General features: G+C 38.2%; 1 protein-coding gene across 1 annotated transcript in view; it reads right to left on the bottom strand.

The window, feature by feature from the left end:
- Positions 1 to 292: 292 nt before the first annotated feature.
- Positions 293 to 22,186, bottom strand: part of GOLPH3 (golgi phosphoprotein 3) — a 29,870-nt gene continuing 7,976 nt past the window's right edge. Inside the window, exons 2-4 of the mRNA XM_008161795.3 lie at positions 18,544 to 18,675; positions 11,600 to 11,714; positions 293 to 2,168 (exon numbers count right to left, since the gene is read on the bottom strand). Coding sequence (XP_008160017.1) covers positions 1,744 to 2,168; positions 11,600 to 11,714; positions 18,544 to 18,675 — 672 coding nt within the window. The 3' untranslated portion in view covers positions 293 to 1,743. The remainder of the gene's footprint in view (positions 2,169 to 11,599; positions 11,715 to 18,543; positions 18,676 to 22,186) is intronic.

Here is a 22,186-nt window from a genome sequence, read left to right as displayed (position 1 = left end):
TGGATAGAGTGTCGGCCTGCGGACTCAAGGGTCCCAGGTTTGATTCCGGTCAAGGGCATGTACCTTGGTTTTGGGCATATCCCCAGTAGGGGGTGTGCAGGAGGCAGCTGATTGATGTTTCTCTCTCATCGATGTTTCTGACTCTCTCTCCCTCTCCCTTCCTCTCTGCAAAAAAGCAATGAAATATATTTTAAAAATAAAATAATACCACACTATACTAAGGCTCAGTAAAACTTCCTTAGAAAGTAAACTAAGGTAAAATACAAAAGTACAAATGACATGCTTGCTCTGATTCAGGCACTTTCAAGATCATAGTTTTATTTATTTTATCAGATAAAAAGACAGTATACATATTAGGGGATCCATCTAGTAGTTTTGCATTGAATGTTAACCAGAAAAACTCTAGACACCTGAAAGCCTCACTATTAACATGAACTATGGTAATAAAAAATTTTGACATTTAATTTGTTCAATATATAGTATTTACATTATGAAACCAATAGTGATATTATCGATAAACAGTGATAAAGAAATAGTAAAAAGCAAAGGTTTATATTTTTATAATGTGCTAATTGTCATAATTGTACATAAAAATTAAAACATAGCAGAGCTTTCTGTTATAAAATTCTTAATCATCTGAACTGTAGTCATTACTTGATAACAATTTACATGCAACATCTGCTATAAATGACATTTGATTTTTTTGTGTGAGAAATTGTGAGTAGATAAATGACATTTAAAAGCAAACATTAATTTACTTGTGGTCAAAAAAGGAAAAAACTGTACTCAAGATTAGTACTGGTCACAAGCCTCTTCCATATAGAAATGATAAAAACAGTAAGACAAAAATATTTGCAAAAAGGAGATGCACAGCTGATGAGTGCCATGAATAGCATAGCTCAAAATATCTTGGGACCAGACACACATCTTTTCTCTCTCCTTCAATGATGAAAGGTCTATTTTGTCATCAAATAGTAACTGAAGCAAGTGAGGGCACCAGGTGTACAACGAATTAAATCTTGCAAAATACTAAGATGGAGGCAGGTGTGGCCAGAAGAAGGGACAATTTATATATAATTCAAACTATATACAGCATAACTGGAATGCAGCCCATCCCAAACTGGCTTTGTGAAACAGTTGGACCATTACGATTTAATAGTTAAAATTATAACAAATGGTATAACAGATTTACATGGGACACAAAATCAAAGGGGCATTTTATATTATTTACTGTGTTGTTTCAATTTAAAAATAACTTTTAAGTATACATCTCAACTGAGGTCTATGTATAAAACGTCCTAATAGATACAGATATTTACCTTTGGTGAGTTAAAGGCCTTTTTGTGATTTCTGTCTGAATTGTAGGCAGAATGGGAGATGTACATGCACATAGGGGAAAACTCAAACTGAGGTAATCCGAAGGTCTGCATGTGAGGAGACTGGAGGTTACTTTGAAAGTCAAAGCATACCAGAAATCCAAAACAGGTTAACTGTGAGAATGGCAACAGAAGGAATGGAATGCCAATATGGCAGTAAAACTTTTTAAAACAGAAAGAGGAAGGCCTCTCGTACCAGCAGAATCCTGCATACATATTATAAAAAAAAAAAAAAAAGCCACCTACCATTTCATAAAACAAAAGCCAATTATAGTGTGGGAAAGTATAAATTGCAGAAAACCAGAAGTCAGTAGAAGAAAAACTACTGGTTTACTTGAGAGGGAGGAGAAGGCTTCCCCCTGGGCAGTTACTTGGTGAAGGCCGCCACCACCGCCCACAGAACCTCGTTGGCGTTGGCCTTCACACATTCCACCTCAGGATCCAAGTCGAGGAGCTGCCGCACTCTCTTGGTGGCTAAATCATACTGCTCATCCAGCAGGGGAGCAAAGGCATTCTCCAGAACATCCGAGGCGTGGGCGAGGTAAATGAGGGCCAGCAGGCGCTTGTCCATGCGGTGAGGGTCATTCACCCATTTGTCAAGAACAGCTTCCTGTACCTTCTTGATGAGGCGCTGCTTAATGTTGTTATTGGTGAGGGGATGTGTGGTCATGTCAAAAAGTAGGAAGTTCTGTTTCTCTGTTGTCAACACGCCCTTTTCTACCAGGTTTTTAGCTAATCGTTCCCGTACATTCCTTAATTGATAATGCAGTTTTAATGGATTCCATGTTTCACCTAAACAAGATATTTCAGAAGTTAGAAATGATAGGTATTGGATTCCAGTCAAGATAGAAGAGTAGGTAAATGCTGTGCTCACCTCCTTCCATTACTACATCAAAATTACAACTAAATTATGAAATAAACATCATTGAGAACCACCTAAAGACTAGCTGAACATAACTGCTATAACTAAGGAGATAAAGAAGAAGCCACAAAGGGACTGGTAGGAGAGGCAGAGACATGAAACGAGCTGGTCCCACACCCATGAGGTGGCAATTAAGAATCAGAGGAATACCCAAGCTGTGGAGGACCCACTAAGGAGTTAAGGGTCCCAGCCCCAGCACGGGCTCCCCAGTCCCAGACACCAGTGCTGGGAAGAGGAGTCCCCTAACAGCTGGCTGTGAAAACCAGCAGGGACAGCATCCAAGTGAGAACAAGGGCTGCTGGAGTCCCAGGCACTCCTCTTGAGAGGCCGCACAGTCGCAGTAGCTCACAAACTCACTCACATGGGGAGCAGCAGCTAGAAAAGTACCAAGGATATACAGGGAGAAACTAAACTGACTAGCTTCAGGGAAAGTGCTGGAAGAGCAGGGGTTGGGACAGCTCTCCCCCAGGGACGGAAGTGCTGGCAGATACCATTGGTTCTTTGCTAAGCCCTCCCCCAACCCAGCCAGCCAGTCCAGAAATAGGTGGGCACCAAATCAAAGCTCTCCATTAACCTGGCCAACACCATTGTCCTGCCCTGGTGATTCCCTGGGACCCTACACCATCCAACAGCCTGCAAGTCTACAAACCCCAAACAAGCAGTGGCTGTCCATGGTGTGCACTGTACCTCTAGCTAAGCGACCCCAAGTCTGGCACAAGCAGCAATAGGTTTGAATTTGCATTGTAACTACCATCAAGTAGCCCCAGACCCGGCATACACATTGGCTAGTCTGGGCTTGGAACACAGCCTCAACAAGCAACCATAAACCCCACACAAATTGCAGCCTTGGTTTGCAGAATAGCTGCTCCCAAGCAGTTCTAAGCCCAGCACAAGCAGCAACCAACTGCAGATAATTTCATAGCTCCACCAGACAACAGCCCCAAGCTGGGCACAATCAGTGAAACTAGACCATATACAAAAATCAACTCGAAGTGGATAAAAGGCTTAAATGTAAGACCTAAAACCGTAAAACTTACAAAAGAAAATATAGGCAGTAAATTCTGACATCGCTCTCAGTAATATTTATTTGGAAATGTCTTCCCAGGAAACAAAAGAAAAAATAAACAAAGGGAACTACATCAAACTAAAAAGTTTTGGCATAGCGAAGGAAATTATCAACAAATTGAAAACAACCTCCTGAATGGAAGAAGATATTCGCCAATGATATATTCGATAAGGGTTAAAACCCAAAATATGTAAGAACTCCCCCCCCTAAAAAAAAAAACCCAACTAAAAAAATGGGCAGAGGACTTGAATAAATATTTCTCCAGAGAGGACATACAGATGGCCAATAGACATATGAAAAGATGCTCCACATCACTAATCAGGAAAATGCAAATCAAAACCACAATGAGATATCACCGCACACCTATGAGTATGGTTTCCATCAATAAATCAACAGTGTTGGCAAGGATGCAGAGATAAGGGAACCCCGTGCATTGTTGGTGGAATTGTAAATTAGTGCAGCCACTATGGAAAACATTACAGAGGTTCCTCAAGAAATTAAAAATAGAACTACCATATAACCCAACAATCCCTCTTCTGGGTATGTACCCAAAGAACTCCAAAACGCTAATCCAAAAGGATATAATAAGCACCCCCTATGTTCACTGCAGCATATTTACAATTCAGCCCTGGCCTGTGTTGCTCACCATTTAGTGTTGGGCTCAGTACCAAAAGATCATGGGTTGGATTCCCCGTCAAAGGGTTGCAGGTTCAATCCCAGCACGTATGGGAGGCAGTGGATCAATTTCTCTCTCACACATTTGTGTGTGTGTGTCTCCCTCCCCTCCACACTCTCTAAAAGTTAATGAGAAAAATATCCTCAGGTGAGGATTAACAAGGGGAAAAAATTCTCGGGAGAGGATTAAAAAATAATAAGATGGCTATTATAAATATCTAAATAATTTAAAGGAAATATGAAAAGACCTTTTTTTAAAAAAAATGAGTAAATGATCTGAATTGTGATTTTCCATTTTGTGAATAACTGTAAAACTAGGAACTTGAAAAAAATTATCAAATAATAAAGGGTTGGTACCATGAATTATTACTAAATTGAAGTTACTACCTGCATTTAAAGAAAACATTAACTTTCCAATTTAAAAAAACCTAGCAAATTAGCTTCGGCAAAAGACAAACAACCATTGCATTCAATTTCCTTGGTAACTTCAAAAAAGAGCTAAAATATATTTAGGGGTCCTATCAGACTTTAAAACCTAATTGTATAAAAGAAAAGTATAATTCAATAATAAATGGAATGCTAACTTATAACAAACTATGGAGCCAGACTGGTGGATATGATTTCAACTTGGTCATCTCCTAGCTATGCCTTAGATAATATCTTGGCCATTTATTCCCAAACAAAGGCACGGAGTGATATGTGTATAAGATTATTCTGAGAAACCCTAAGTTAAATTTCTCTTTGCAGACCTAAAAAACAATAAAAATGCCCCTAATGCTGCTATACAATGACTTTTTTTCTTTTTCGTGGGAAATAAATGGGATTAGCAGTTTATGGCTGTTTATTGTTTTAAAGTTATACTAAGGTTTACCTACAACTTATCTATAATTAAATCTTATTGATTGCAACCAATGGAACAAGTAATGCTTACAAAGTTGCTGTAAGAAATTTGTCAATTCCAAAATATGCTGACAAGTCAGTGTTGCTACTAAAAATGAGAAGAGTCTGAACACAGACTCACCTCACCATCAAATAAGGTGCTCCATTTATGAGTGGACCTTCTTATGGGCAATCATTCCTACCTCAGAGGAAGTAATAAAAAGGTATTTTGCCCTAGCTGGTTTGGCTCGGTAGAGCATTGGCCTGTGGAATGAAGGGTCCTGGGTTCGATTCCAGTCAAGGGCACATGCCCGGGTTGTGGGCTTGATCCCCAGTGGGGGGCATGCAAGAGGCAGCCGACAATGATTCTCTTCATCATTGATGTTTCTATCTCTCTCTCCCTTCTCCCTTCCTCTCTGAAATCAATAAAAATATATATATATTTTTAAAAGGTATTTAGAAATTATCTTCTTTTGTAGCAATTCCCTGGAAAAGGGCAAACCTTGTGTATTCACTTCAACAAAATTGTTATTCAGACCTCTTCAGTTATGTGAAAGAACAAATAAATCTCATAAGCAGAAGGCTGAAACAATGTAACATGCAAATGGGGGTGTTAAGCACCCCCATAAAATAACTGAATGGTCAAAGTATCTTGGTATTCTGACATTTCTGCTTTTTACTTTAAAAGAACCAAATAAAGTATGCTAAATCCATAGAATAAAGTCACCCCTGAGATTAGCATAGTTTAAGAAAACAGTATAAATGGGGTGGGAGAAGGGTAGCTGTATGAGTAAAAGGAAGATACAATAAAGATTTAATCTATACTAACTACTGAAGATTTAGCTGCTTCAATTTAAACAGAATATTAAATAACTTCTAAATATTTATAATAAATGCCTAATAAATAGTACTAAAAATTCTAGATTAAAAGATGTTACTGTGATCCATATTATTATTCATCAGTCCCTAAAGAATTTATTTACCTTTTTGTAAACAAACTTGAGAGAAGCATATAGAGAGGCAAAGTTCTTCAAAGATTATGTCCTCTGTCCAACAATTACTTCAGTGGAAATGACATACTGACAGCTACCTACATAATTTCACTACAAAAAACTACTCTCTTCCTTGACATCTTATTACAAAACTAAAAGCAGCTGTTCAGAAATTTGGAAGTCTAGTGACACCTTGTGACCAAATTCATCAACTACACGTCTTAAGATTTCAAGCGCTAGCTTGTTTGGCTCAGTGGATAGAGCTTCAGCCTGCGGACTAAAGGGTCCTAGGTTGGATTCTGGTCAAGGACACATGCCCAGGTTGTGGGCTCGATTCCCAGTGTGGGGCATGCAGCAGGCAGCCAATCAATGATTCTATCTCATCACTGATGTTTCTATCTATTTCTCCCCTCTCCCTTCCTCTCTGAAATCAATAAAAGATATATTAAAAAAAAAAAAAAAAAAAGATTTAGCCCTGACCGGTTTGGCTCAGTGGATAGAGCGTTGGCCTGCGAACTCAAGGGTCCTGGGTTCAATTCCAGTCAAGGGCATGTACCTTGGTTGCGGGCGCGTCCCCAATGGGGAGTGTGCAGGAGGCAGCTGATTGATGTTTCTCTCTCATCGATGTTTCTGGCTCTCTCTCCCTCTCCCTTCCTCTCTGTAAAAGATTAATAAAATATATTTTTTTAAAAAAGATTTCAAAAAGCCAGAAACTTTTTCTCTTATTTTTAAATATGTTTTTATTAATTTTAGAGAGAGGAAGAGAGAGGGAGAGAGGGATAGAAGCATCAATGATGAGAGGAAATCATTGACTGGCTGCCTTCTGCACACCCTCTAATGAGGATAAAGCCTGCAACCTGGGCATGTGTCCTGACCTGGAATCAAACCATGATCTACCGGTTCATGGGTGATACTCAACCACTGAGCAGCACTGGCCAGGCCAGAAACTTTTATTCTTAAAAACAGTTTTTAAAACATTTTTAAGTCTTTGCCTCAAATATATGTATATTTATCAAATTTTAAATTAATATATAAGTAATATTTACAATATATCAGTAGGTCTTAGCATGTATGATGTACAGTGTAAGTAATAATAAAATTAACCCCTGGGTATTTCTCTATCCAGGTAAAGAAACCTTTGTCAGGACCTTAGATGCCTCCTGTGTCCTCCTCTGCCTCAGAAGTAATCACCAGACCAACTTGTGTTCCTCATTCTTTTTCCCCTACCAACTTATCAAGTATCAATACATAGTTTTGAAAACCAAGTAGCAAAAAGACAGTGGATAGGGCTACCCATTTTAGTACCCTTGTAATCCCTCTGAATAGGAACAATTCCCTCTTTCTGTCCCATTCTGATCCTTCAAAGGCCTAAACCAAGTTCTATTTCCTCCTCCAACTACTAAAGCTCCAAGGACTTCTCTTTTTTGAGCTCCCTCACTTTCAGAGAACCCTATTGTTGAACTCTTATCTGTGAGTCTGTCAGCTGTCCCAAAAGGCAAAAGTGGAAAAAGGCTAACCAGAGAGGGTTGGCAATGTGTGGGCCACAGTGCTATACTGTATTGTCATGTGTCAAGTAAGTGGATTTGTGGGTTATATTATCTAGTTCTAACCAAACAAATTCTCGTCAAATGGGCAAAGTAATTTTAAGATTCCTACAAAAGAAATTATAAGTAATCACCAATATCAAAAGCACAAAGGGAAAGACTTCAAGTTTTTTCTCACTGAATGAGGTAAAAAAAACTTTACCAACAGATCTACAAGAAGGCAGTCAAAAACAAAATTTCAAAATTATCAAAACAACCTGTGAATAAGTTTGTTCTCTATCAAAAAAGAAACAATTGCTCAGATAATTTCAGAACGCTGAAAAAAGATAAAGGAAGACATGAACAAATGGAAAAATATACCATGTTCATGGATTGGTAGAATCAACATCATTAAAATGTCCATACTACCCAAAGCAATCTATAAATTCAATGCAATCTCCATTAAAATACCAACGGCATACTTCAAAAACCTAGAACAAATTCTCCAAAAATTCATCCGGAATAAAAAAAGACCCCGAATAGCTGCAGCAATCTTGAGAAAGAAGAACCATGTTGGAGGGATCACAATAGCAGATATCAAGCTATACTACAAAGCCACTGTTCTCAAAACTGCCTGGTACTGGCACAAGAACAGACATATACACCAGCGGAACAGAACAGAGAACACAGAAATCGACACAAGCCATTATGCTCAATTAATATTTGAAAAAGGAAGCAAGAACATACAATGGAGTCAAGACAGTCTCTTCAATAAATGGTGTTGGAAAAACTGGACAGATACTTGCAAATAAATGAAACTAGACCACCAACTTACACCATACACAAAAATAAACTCAAAATGGATAAAGGACTTAAACATAAAATGGGAAACCATAAAAATCTTAGAAGAAGCCATAGGCAGCAAAATAGCAGACATTTGTCGTAGCAATATATTTAACGATACAGCTCCTAGGGCAATGGAAACTAAGGAGAAAATAAACAAATGGAACTACATCAAAATAAAAAGCTTTTGCACAGCAAAAGAAACCATTAACAAAACAACAAGAAAGCCTACTGCATGGGAGAACATATTTGCTAATCTTATCTCCAATAAGGGTTTAATCTCCAACATTTACAGGGAACTCATACAACTTAACAAAAGGAAGATAAACAACCCAATCAAAAAATGGGCAAATGACCTAAATAGACCCTTTTCGAAAGAGGACATTCAGAAAGCCAAGCGACAAATGAAAACATGCTCAAGGTCACTAATCATTAGAGAGATGTAAATCAAAACAACAATGAGGTACCACCACTGTCAGAATGGCTATCATCAACAAATCAACAAATGACAAGTGCTGGAGAGGATGCGGAGAAAAAGGAACCCTCCTTCACTGTTAGTGGGAATGCAGACTGGTGCAGCCACTGTGGAAAACAGTATGGTGTTTCCTCAAAAAATTAAAAATGCAACTGCCATTTGACCCAGTAATACCACTTCTAGGAATATATCCCAAGAAAACAGAAACACCAATCAGAAAGGATATATGCACCCCTATGTTCATAGCAGCACAATTTACAATAGCAAAGATTTGGAAACAGCCTAAATGTCCATCAGCAGATGAATGGATTAGAAAACTGTGGTACATCTACACAATGGAATACTATGCTGCTATAAAAAAGAAGGAATTCTTACCATTTGCAACAGCATGGATGGAACTGGAGAGCATTATGCTAAGTGAAATAAGCCAGTCAGTGAAAGAAAAATAATACCACATGATCTCACTAACTTATGGCTAATAAAGAACATTATAAACTGATGAACAAAAAATAGATACAGAGGCAGAGAAGCATCGAACAGACTGTCAGCATAACCAATGGACGCAAGACACTGGGCAGGGGGTGAGGGCGTGTGCCGAGGGTTAGGGGAGGCTGGGGGAAGGTCAATTGGGAAGAAAAAAAAAGGAAACATATGTACTCCTGTCTGTAATACTCTAAACAATAAAAAAATAAATGTATGAAAAAGAAACAATTGCCCTAGCTAGCCAGTGTTGCTCAGTGGTCAGAGTGTCGGCCCATGCACCGAAATGCCTCAGTTTTGATAAGGGCAAGTACCTGGGTTGTAGGTTTGCATCCACATTGTCTCTCTCTCACATTACTCTTGCTCTTGCACTTGCGCATGCATGTGCGCGCTCTCTCTCCCTTTCTCTCTCTCTCTCTCTCCCCACCCCACCCCCTTCCCCTCTGAAAAGCAATGGAAAAAATAACCTCATGTGAGGATTGTTTTTTAATCTGTATGATTCAAAGTATTACGTTATGTCCCCCTCCCCCCCCATAAACCCCCTTCAGCCAGCTCCCCCACCAGGCCTTCCACACCCTACTAATGTGAGGATTAACAAACAAAAAAAGAATGAACCCTGTCCTAAATGTAAAGTGCCCATTGTTGCCCTCTTAGCTAAGAATGTAGTATGTGTATTCAATTTTTAAATAAACAAACATGCAAAACTCAAAATTTTTTACTAACAGAATATCTTCATAATAAGGACTATTATTTGAGAAACTGAGAGAAATGACATGTTAATTACTGATCTCTGACAAAGTCCACAAGTGTTTAAAACAGTTTCTTTAAGCAGCAATACGTTTGAACATGAAATAACAATACATGTACAGCTGAGCCTTGAACAATGCATGGGGTAGGGGTGCTGAACCTGAGCAGTCAAAAATCCAGTTATAACTTTTAAAAAATATATATTTTTATTGATTTCAGAGAGGAAGGGAGAGGAAGACAGAAACATCAATGAAGAGAGAGAATCACTGATATGCTGACTCCTGTATGCCCCCTACTGGGGATCAAGCCCACAACCCAGGCAATATGCCCTAGACCAGAATTGAACCTAGGACCCTTCAAGTCTGCAGGCCGTCGCTCTATCTACTGAGCCAAACCGGCTAGGGCCCACATATAACTTTTGACTGTCCCAAAATTTAACTAATAGCCTACTATTGACCAGAAGAGTTACTTGTAACATAAAGCCAATTAACATATATTTTGTTATATGTATTATATACTGTATTCTTACAATAAAGTATGCCAGAAAAAGAAAATATTAAGAAAGAAAAAATACATTTACAGTATTTATTGAAAAAAATCCACATATAAGTGGACCCGTAGGGTTCAAACCCATGTTGTTCAAGGTCAACTGTGTGCAGAAGATATGTTTTATATAAGAGTAGTAGAGAAGAAGAACAAGGTAACTTAGATCCTATACAGGAAGAGCTCTCTATCTAGAATATTAGACAAATATACAAATAACTTAATATAAAAGTAGTAGCATTAGTGCTGTCAACCAAATATTTCAGGTTCTTCTCCACTACACTCACACTTTCCTATCTCCTTAAACTTAGGGGAGGCCATGTGACTTGCTCTGACCAATGAAACCTGAACCACATGTCATTTCTGAGCAGAAACTGAAGAGGCTGAGAGATCTGCCATGCTCATCTTCCCTTCCCAACAGTGACAATGCTCCAGATGGTGACAATTCCATCTGCCTGCCACAGTTGAGAATGAAGTGGCCTGTGACTGACCAACAGATGAGTGAGAAATAAACTATTATTTTGAGCCATTAAGGTTTTAGGGTTGTTACCACAGTTTAACCTAGCCTACCCAGAAAAAGGTGACATGAGGTAATTCTTATAAAAGAATGATGGGAGCTCTAAAGAAGAATATTACATTTCATTCAACATCTGCTCAGTCTTGTTAAAGGGCATGAACTTTTTAAAAACACTGTTTTCCGCCCTAATCTGTTTGGCTCAGTGGATAGAGCGTTGGCCTGCGAACTCAAGGGTCCCAGGTTCGATTCCGGTCAAGGGCATGTACCTTGGTTGCGGGCACATCCCCAGTAGGGGGTGTGCAGGAGGCATCCGATCAATGATTCTCTCTCATTGATGTTTCTAACTCTTTATCCCTCTCCCTTCCTCTCTGTAAAAATTAATGAAATATTTAAAAAAATAAAAAACACTATTTTCCCCATTCAGTCACTAACTTATAACTTTGACTAAATAACTAAACAAACTCTTGGCTATTGTGTCTAAGTTCCGTTCGAAAGGATTTTAAACTTTCACAAAAAACTTTTGAATAGAATTCAAATTCTAGTTTATACACAGAAACTCACCACTAAGTAATTCGATCCAGTTCTGGACTGTTTCTGGAGGTTGAGTCTCCTTAACATGCTTTAGAGCTTCATCAAGAAGAACATCCCCTGTTGGGGCATCAGACTTACAGATCACCTAAAATGTAAGCAACACGAATAAAATGATCCACTGATACCTTTTCTATGACTTGATCTCTTTGAATGAAAAATTTAAATAATTATGCAAGTAATTCATTATGGCTAAAGCCCCAAATGTACTTGCAATAGCAAAGTCAGATTTTAAATTAATTCTATATTAAGAAAATCCGGTATTTAACCTAACCAGATTAGCTACAATCATAAATAAAAGTAATCTTAATTAATAAAGCAAAATGCTAGAAAATACTAACTGTAATTCCTTTCATTACTAAACCTTGGGCTATTTGACCCAGAAATTCATTTTTTAAAACACTTATTAGTTGCAGAAACAATTATATGTAACAATTCTGTATATGAAAAAGGTGGCATTTTACATCAGTAGAGAAATAAATTTGTCAATGAACATTATTAAAACAACTGGCTAACAAATTAGCAGTAAAAATTAAGTAAGACATGACTCCTTAGAGCTTATACCACAATAAAGATTTAAATAATGAAATATAATTGTGAAGGTGAGAAAGGTTTTTTCAAAGTTCTGACAACTTGAAGAAAATACCAATAAGCTTAATGACATAACATTTTTAAATACTACAAATTTTTTTTCTAAACTAAAATGGGATACAGAATCCACCTTAACAGTGGAAAAATCCAGTTGGGGGATGAGACAGAAAATTACTATACTACTTTAGTATATAAATTAGTATATACTAATCTAGGTAGTAGATCTCTAGAGCCTTCATTAATGTTCTTGCTGCCTAAGCAACAAGTTTCTAGTGTAAATGCTACAATATCAAATGTGAATCTGTTAGCTATTAAAATGTTATGAAATTTAACAGTATTATTTTTTAAATGTAACAGTCCTCTCTTAAAATCTGTCCTCAACAATGTGTCCTTTACGTTTTTGCTCAAAAAAGGTAACCTTCTTCTGAAAGATTCAAAAATTCATGGCCTCGCAGGTTTGGCTCAGTGGATGGAGCATCGGCCTGCGGACTGGGGGGGTTCCAGGTTCGATTCCGGTCAAGGACACATGCTCGGGTTGTGGGCTCGATCCCCAGTTGGGGGCGTGCATGTGGCAGCCGATCCATGATTCTCTCTCATCATGGATGTTTCTATCTCCCTCTCCCTCTCCCCTTCCTCTCTGACATCAATAAAAATATATTTTAAAAAATTCATACTATATCTATTTGACACAGTGTGACCCAATATAAATATAGTAAGAACCACAAATCTATTTTTTTAAATTTTAGTTACATCAAAAAAGAAAAAGATACAGGTGGAATTAATTTTAATATATTTGACTTAACCCACTACAGCCAAAATATTAACATGCAGTAAATATTCTTAAATTGAGATATTTTTTCCTTCTTGTTCCTTCTTTTCCCATAGTAAGTCTTCAAAAATAGTGTGTTTTTATTCACAGCATGTCTCAATTTGCACTAGTCACATTTCAAGTGTCTGTCTCACAGACAAATGTGGCTAGTGGCTATCATATTGGACAATGCAGATACAGAACATTTTCATCATCACACAAAGTTCTTTGAACAGTGCTGTTCAAGACCATGCATTTAGAGGCGGAGGGGGAGGGTGTCGAGAGAGTAAGAAAAAAGGAGAACCGTGGGAGAAAGAACTGTATGTCTATACTAGTGACCTGGTGCATGAAATTCGTGCACATTAAAAGGGAATTAGAGGAAATATTTTAATATTGCTATTTGCCCTTTCTCTATAAGTGTCAAGAGATAAAAGAGCCATAGCTGGTTTGGCTTGGTGGATAGAGCGTCAGCCTGCGGACTCAAGGGTCCCAGGTTTGATTCCGGTCAAGGGCATGTACCTTGGTTGCAGGCACATCCCCAGTAGGGGGTGTGCAGGAGGCAGCTGATTGATGTTTCTCTCTCATCGATGTTTCTAACGCTCTATCCTTCTCCCTTCCTCTCTGTAAAAAAATCAATAAAATATATATTTTTAAAAAGAGATAAAAGAAAATAAGTAAAATGTATGTGAAAATCTTCCTCCTGTCAGAGTCCGGGAATCAGAGTTAAATCCCCGCCCACTCATGTGCACCTCCAAATTGCATGAGACCCAGACCTGGCTGGTCCCACCCCCATTGGGCTAGATCCAGAGGCGGCCGGCCCCACCCCCATCAAGCCCCACCGGGTGGGGGCGCAGCCTCAGGTCCCCCGGCCTGGTGCTGGCACAGGGGGTGCGGCCTGTGGTCCCCCGTCAAGCTCCGCCAGGCACGGGATGCGGCCTCAGGTCCCCCGTCAAGCCCTGCCAGGTGGGGGGCGCGGCCTGAAATCCCCTGTCAAGCCCTGCTGGGCGGGGGGGCGCAGCCTGAGGTCCCCCATCAAGCCCTGCCAGGCGGGGGGCATGTGCTGAGGTTGCCAGGGCGGGGAATACAGCCTGAGATCTCCTGTCAAGCCCACCACGCGGGGGCGCACAGCCTCAGGTCCCTGCTGATTGCTCGTTAAGGCTCATTAGGGGAACTCGGCCTCTATTGTGGGTGTAGCCATCTTGTGTTACGGAATCCCTGCCTCCACTGTGGGTGCAGCCATCTTGTTACAGCGTGATGGTCAATATGTATATTCCCTTTATTAGATAGGATAACTGGGATCATGCCACACCACTTCTTAAATCCATATAATCTAAGCTCAATGCCCACCTCAGGCCCATGTTCACCCTCTTCTGAGTATAAGTAGATCTTTTTTCTTTTGAAATTCTGTCCCCTAAATCTATCTCAGAGGGATCACTTTTCTCCATCACCTCTGCAATTATTCTAGTCTACCTAATCTAGTTATCTTTCACTTGGATTAATTTAAGTTTTCTAATGAGTTTTAGCCATTTTCAATCCATTCTCTTTACTGATCTTTATAAAAGGCAAATCCTATATAATAAAAGGCTAATATGCATATCGACCGAACAGCAGAATGATTGCTCACTATGACACGCACTGACCACCAGAGGGCAGATGCTCAACACAGGAGCTGCCCCCGGTGGTTAGTGCTCCAGAAGCCGGCTCACAGCTGGTGAGTGCAGTGGCAGTGGCAGTGGCGGGAGCCTCTCCTACCTCCACGGCAGCGCTAAGGATGTCTGACAGCTTAGACCCTCTCCCCATGGCAGTCTGACATCCCCCAAGGGCTCCTGAACTGTGAGAGGGTGCAGGCCCTGCTGAGGGACACCCCCCCCCCAGTGCATGAATTTCGTGCATCGGGCCTCTAGTCTTATCATGACATTCCATTGTTTCTGCTTAAAACTCTTCAACGACTCATAGAGGAAGTCCTAAACTCCCTAATAAAATTCAGCAGTGTATAGCCACTAGCAAATATCCTGTGCTCACACATATAGTTTCTACTTAGTTCTTTTGTTCCCCCTTTGGAGGAGGGAGTCTCATTCTAACCTGAATAGGTAACCAAGGATGACAAGACATTTGAAGGAAAGCCTTCAGCAGCAAAGAGACCAAAAGAGAGAGGAAATAAGAACTCTGATGAATCATAGATAACACAGATAAAGAAAACTTTCAGAAGAGCCATAATATCCTCAGAGATTTTAAGGATATTACATTCATAAAACAAGAATGAGAAGCCACAATAAAAAAAAAAAAAAATGAAAAAAGGGCTCCTAGAAAAGAAAAACATGAGCCAAGGTGATGATTAAAAAACAAACAAACTCAAGATAAGAGAGGTCAGAGAACATCAATTATATCTCAATAAAGTTGGGAAATAAAGAAAAATCAGAAAGAAAAAAAAAAAAGAGTAGCTAAGAGGTCTACATTCAACTTACAGAGTTAAGAAAACGGAGGGCAAAAGATACAAGAATATAAGAAAACTTTCCAAAACCAAAAGACACACATTTTCACATTGAAGGAGTGCATGCATAATGAACTTTTAAAGACCCACATCAAGGCAAATCATACAATTTCAGAATATCAGGGATAAACAGATAATCCCAAATGCTTCCAGAAAGGAAAAAGCAGATATCAAACCAAGAATGAAAATCAGAAGGGCACCAAACTTTAATGGCAACTCTGTATACTAGACGACAATAGAGAAATATCTTCAAAAATTATATGCATAACCCAAGGACACAGGAAATAGTGTGCTGAAGGCCTGGGACAGGGAGGAGGTGGGGGGAGAGCAGCCGGTACAGGCTAGAAGGGGTCAATAGGGATAAAAAGGGAACATCTGTAACACCACAGGTAAGTTAAAAAAAAAATTCTATGGAAAAATAATTTATACCTAACATCCTATTGCCAGTCAAATAAAACTAAACTGTCAAATGAAACTGAAGTAGCATCTTCAAGTACACAAAAATCTCAAAACAGTTTCCTCCCACAAGGATGGAAGAAAATATTAGACCCAGGAAACAGAGGGTTGAAAGCAGTAAAAATGCGACAGGAAGTTCCAGCAGAACCAAAGCATTACCGGCTCAGATTGAAGCAAAATGTGAATTTTAAGGAAGTTAATGGAATTATAAATTTGAACATTTGAAAATTAATACTAAGTTTTCTCTGGTGAAGCATGTAAGAAAAAAGGACAGCTACATAGAAAACGTTAAAAATAGAATTATTAACTCTAGGAAAAAATAACCATATAAGAAAGGAAAATATCACAGGATATAACTAAAGAAAACTATACATAGTTGTAATGATATAAAACAGTCATTACTGTTTTGCCAACAATTATGACATACTCTATTAGAAAGGGGGGCGGGCATTGAGGTGATATGTAAGAGAGCCAAATATGCATCTGTTTTGAGAGTAAACAGCATCTCAAATTAATTTACCAAGAAATGGCAGTATAAGTTTAAAAATATGGAGGTAAGTGACAAAATAAATAAAAGACCTAGAGCAAGCTAAATGGTTGCCCCTAAAAGGTGTTCATGTCCTAACCCCCCAAAGCTAATCCCCATTAAATTTTTGTAGATAAAATTAAGTTAATTAGATCTGGAGATGAGACTGTCCTAGATTATCCAGATAGGCCCTAACTGCAATGGCATACAAAGGAGGGACACTGTACAAGACAAAGCGATATAAAGAAAGAGTAGAGAGAGATGAGGCCAGAAGCTAGAAGAGGAAAGGAACAGAATTTCCCTTAGAGCCTTCAATGAGAGCACAGCACATTCTGGCCTCCACAACTATGAGACAATAACTACCTGTTGTTTTAGGTCACGAAGTGTGTGGTAATTTGTTAAGGCAGCCATAGGAAATTAATACGAAGACAGAAACTGGTTGCCTCACAGAAGCAGGACTAAGGAGTGAAGAAAGGTAAAGAAGACTGCTTTTTTGTTATAAGCCTTTTAGTACAATTTGACTTTATAACTACTATATACATATTACCTTAATAAAAATCAATTATTTTTAAGTGTGTAAATTAAATTACATTAGAATATTTTTCCAAAAGACATATATCAACTATCTACTTAATTAAGATCGAAAAAGCAAGTAGAATGAAACAATAAGCCCAGGCAGGCAGGGAACATGTGTCTCCTGATCACCATTGTATCTCCAGGATCTAGCTCAACACATGGTAGACTTAAGCACTAAATAAATATAAGTTGTTGATAACTAACACAAAACTGGTCTTGTTCCCAAACAAAAAAGTATCAATATCAGTACAAAAACCCAGTATCAGTATCTTTTAACCAGGTCTGGGCTCCATAACATTAATGCAAAATTACTATAATTACTAGCAACCTCTGTGTATATTTCATCAATAACTATAACAGCAGATTCTTAAAGTCCCCCCCCTCCCATAATTCTATGGTTCCACAGTAAAATGAAACAAAATTATATTCAGCCTTATATAGTCATCTAAAACAGTAATTTTATTTTTTAAAATATTTTGTTGATTTGAGAGAGGAAGGGAGAAGGAGAGAGAGAGAGATAAACATTAGTAATGAAAGAGAATCACCAATCGGCTGCCTCCTGCACACCCCACATGCCAGCCTGCAACCCGGGAATCTGCCCTGACTGGGAACTGAACCATGACCTCTTGGTTCATAGGTTGATGCTCAACCACTGAGCCATGCCAGTCCAGCTAAAACAGCAATTTTAAAACTAATCTTATGCCAGTTCATTTGACTTTTAAATGCCTAAATTAAATTTTAAAGTCCCATGAGAAAGATTTTTCTGCTATATATACTATGTTTACTTTGTATATAACTTTTAAGACTCATTAATGGCTTTCTTTCCTATAGGATTATTACTCTCCATCACATTATCAATAAAAAAAATGTTTCATTCTGGGCCTTGCTGGGTAGCTCAATTGGTTGGAGCATCATCCCATACACCAAAAAGGTTGTGGGTTCAATTCCCAGTCAGGGCACATACTAAGTTGCAGGTTCAGTCCCTGGTCAGGGAGTAACTGATCGATGTTTCTCTCTCACATCAATGTTTCTCCCCTCTCCCTCCCTCCTTCCCCCTTCCTTCCAGTCTCTTTAAAATCAATATAAACATATCAGGTGAGGATAAGTAAAAAAGGTTCCATTCTGACTTAAACGTTTTGGATTTCATTAGGACACACTATTAAAGAAACACAATGAAAGTTATGTCAAGGCTTTCCAAATTATGGCTTTCAGAAGCAGGAAATAAAGTGTGGAGTCTTTCTGAATATGTGAGATGCAATGACCAGTGATCGTAGCAATGAATTACATTACTCATTATGCACAAAGAACCAGGAAACCAAGAATGAAAAAAAGATACAGAATCATGACTTAATAAAGATTTAACTTTAAAATCAACTTCCTTTAATTTTTGAAATCTATTAGAAAAAAACCTTCATTTTAGGCAGCACAAACTCTTTAATAAGGATATATTTATTTAGCACTCCTCTTACCTTTCTTGTTAATAGACTTTTACGTCTCATTCCACAAGCCTCTAGTTGTAACCTTCCTCTTAACGCTAATTCAATTAACATACAGCCGCGTAATCCAGATGATATACAGTCATTCCAAAATGATGTGTAACCCTATTTAAAAAAAGGAAACATAATAGCTAATTTACTTTTAATTCAGAGACAAAAATAGAAATATTTTTAACCATTTGGTGCCTTTTACCTTCCATATCTTGCCATGATTATAATTTTAAATACAATATTAAAAAATATATAATTACTATGCATTACTACTCTAGGATTTTCAGGGGTTTACTGTCTTTTCACTACTTATCCTTACCTGCAGATGAATAACTTCAGAAATCAGAGGTTTAAATATATAGTATCTTTCATTCTTCGTTAAGTTATGTGTTTATTAAGCTCTTCCATATTGCAAGGACCAGGGTTCAACAACACAGTTAACCTCAGATTACAGTGGTTTATTATTAGTATATTTGGGCAAGTTAAGCAGCCCAGGAAAAACCATCTAGCCCAATGTGGCCTCAGGAAAAATTAGAATAACATTCATTCAATGCCGACTATGATAAAAATACAAAGTTAGTTTTGGAAGACTATATTAGAAAATTTATGTATGGGCTCATGCCTTCAATTCTGAATGAGAAATAGTAAAACGATCAGATGGGCCTCCAAAGAGAAATTTAAGAGCCTATATCGAAAGTGGAAGAACAGTCAGACAATGAGATTGATAGACACCTAGGGATCTGGGGTTACTCAAGTCTATCAGGAATCAACCAGATGAAGTCAGGACACTCTTTGAGAGTGAATAACTGGGCGTTGTCTAAATTATGATGCCATGAACTTTGCCAGCAAGGTTGCCAGCTATCAACTTAAAGCACCCAACTCTGAAGAGGAAGCAGAAGCTACAATTGGTTCTAGTTAAAAGTCAGAACAGGATAGCATAATCTTGGTAAAAAGAAGAGCAGGCAAATTGATTCTCTGAAGAATGGAGGGCCTAGGATTAAGAAGGCCTAAAACTCCAGACCAGTGGTTCTCAACCTTTTCTAATGCCGCGACCCTTTAATACAGTTCCTCATGTTGTGGTGACCCCCAAACATAAAATTATTTTCGTTGCTACTTCATAACTGTAATTTTGCTACTGTTATGAATCGTAATGTAAATATCTGTGTTTTCCAATGGTCTTAGGCCGTGGTCAGCAAACTGCGGCTTACGAGCCACATGCGGCTCTTTGGCCCCTTCAGTGTGGCTCTTCCACAAAATACGACGGCCTGAGTCTATTTTGAAGAAGTGGCGTTAGAAGAAGTTTAAGTTTAAAAAATTTGGCTCTCAAAAGAAATTTCAATCGTTGTACTGTTGATATTTGGCTCTGTTGACTAATGAGTTTGCAGACACTGGTCTTAGGCAACCCTGTAGAGCCTAAGGGGATAAAATATGTGACAAGGCAAAAGGGCCTAAGGGGATAAATATGTGACTTAGGGCAAAACAGTATACATGACCTATTTTAATTTCAAAAAAAGCACTTGCAAGTCAATCATCAAGGGTATTTTAAAAACTCTTCAATAGCATATAAAGAACTGTCTGATGAATGTTAACATATAAGCACTTATGATGAAGTACCTGAAAACTGGTGTTCAACACCATTACATGTAATTTTAGAGAGGACAAGAAAAAGTTCAAGTTTTCTCTGGACACTGAAATTTTTCTAAATATCAAACTGTTAAGAAAACTTGGAAATATCTTGGCACACTGTTAATAGTTACAGAGGCATGCTAAGTGTGTAATACATTTAGATTTTAAAATCCAAGTTAAAGACTCTCTGGCTGATAGATTCTGGACTACATGAAACCTAAAAATCACCACTATTTCCTAAAAACCCCACATTCCGGGATGCTGAGATAATTAATGAAGCCTACAGAAGATGGCTTGCCATCAAAAAGAATATGGAATAAAAAGCCAAAAAATAAAAGATTTCAAAAAAAAAAAGGAGTTATCCTATCCTTGTATAGAAGCAACTTCTAAAATGGTTCCCAATGATCCCTGCCTCTTGGTGTTCATGCCCTCATGCAATCCCCTGCTCTTGAATACAGACTAAACTTAGGGACTTGATTCTAAGAAACAAAATATGGCAAATATGATGGTATGTCACCTCAGCGATTAGGCTACAAAAAGATTGTGGCGTCCACCTTGGGCCTCCTCTTCCTCCTCCCTTGCTCTGTCAGCTACCATGCTGCAAGTTGTTCTATATAGATACACATCAGGCAAGGAACTTAGGCTCTCAGTCCAACAACCTGCAAGGAACAGAATCCTCCTCCAGTTGAGCATTCAGATGAAACTGAAGCTCTGGCCAACAACTTAACTGCAATCTCATGAGCCATCTTGACCCAAAAGCACCCAGTTAAGCAATGCCTGATTCCTGATCCACAAAAACTGAGATAGTATATATTTTGTTTTAAGCTAAATTTTATTACAATTTAAGAAAACTATCATAATGGCTGCCTAGAGCTGGGAGTGATAAGGAAAAAGGAAAGTGAGGGCTAAAGGGTCTGGGGTTTGGGGGGGGAAGAGGAGGGGAGATTGATAAAAATGTTCTAATGGGTGGGTGGGAGGGCAATGGTAAGATATGTACACGTATAATACCTTAATAAAAAATGGGAAAAAATAAATAAATAAAATTAAAGCGATAGAAATATATAAAAAATAAAACTGATCGTGGCGATGGTTGCAAAACTCTGAACCCAACAATCCTTGTGTGAAATCACTTCTGATATCTTACATGAACTTTTAATTATTTCAAAGTAATTGAGTAGAAAAGTTTTTGGGGAAAAAATGGATCAAGAGTATGAAGATGACTTCTGCTAAACACAGATTTAAAAACACTAGACTAAAAAAAGCAAATAATGACTTAAAACTGGAAAACTATCAACATTTGCAGGTGATATAATTGAATACTCAGAAAAATCAAGGAGAATTAATGGAAAAATTACTATAAACAATAAGAGAATTTAGAAAAGTACCAAGATTATAAAATCAACAGACATCAATAGCTGTCATATACAAACAATAAAATATAAAAGGTAAAAATACTTGCAAAGACCTCATTTACAATAGTAACCCCCAAAAAAGAAAATACCTAGGCAAACCTACATGAAGGAAACTTCAACTCTCTTGAAATACTAAAAAATAGATTTGGACAATGGAAAACATCTCATTCTTAGATACAAAGACTCAACATTATAAAGTCATCAGTTTTTCCTAAGTTAACATAAATTTAATATCATCCCAATAAAAATAAAACCTGTTGACCTGGTTGGGTGGCTCAGCTGGTTGGAGCATTGTGGTACACAAAAAGGTTGTGAGTTCGACTCCCATTCAGGGCACATAGCTAGGTTTCGAGTTCGATGACCAGTTGGGGCACATACAGGAGGCAGCGGATCAATGTTTCTCTCTCACTTTGATGTTTTTCTCTCTCTCACAAAAATCAAATCCATGAAAACATATCCTCAGGTGAGGATGAAATAAAAGAGTAAAAGAATAATAACAACTGGTTGGGTTTTTTTGCTGGAACTATACAAATTAAAAATAAAGTTCCTAAAGAAAAATAAAAAAGATTAGCCAAGAAAACTTGGGA

Source organism: Eptesicus fuscus, chromosome 4 (genome assembly GCF_027574615.1).
Source record: "Eptesicus fuscus isolate TK198812 chromosome 4, DD_ASM_mEF_20220401, whole genome shotgun sequence".
NCBI lineage: Eukaryota > Metazoa > Chordata > Mammalia > Chiroptera > Vespertilionidae > Eptesicus > Eptesicus fuscus.
The sequence above is the reverse complement of the archived record's forward strand: the minus strand, read 5'-3'. Positions and strand labels throughout refer to the sequence as shown.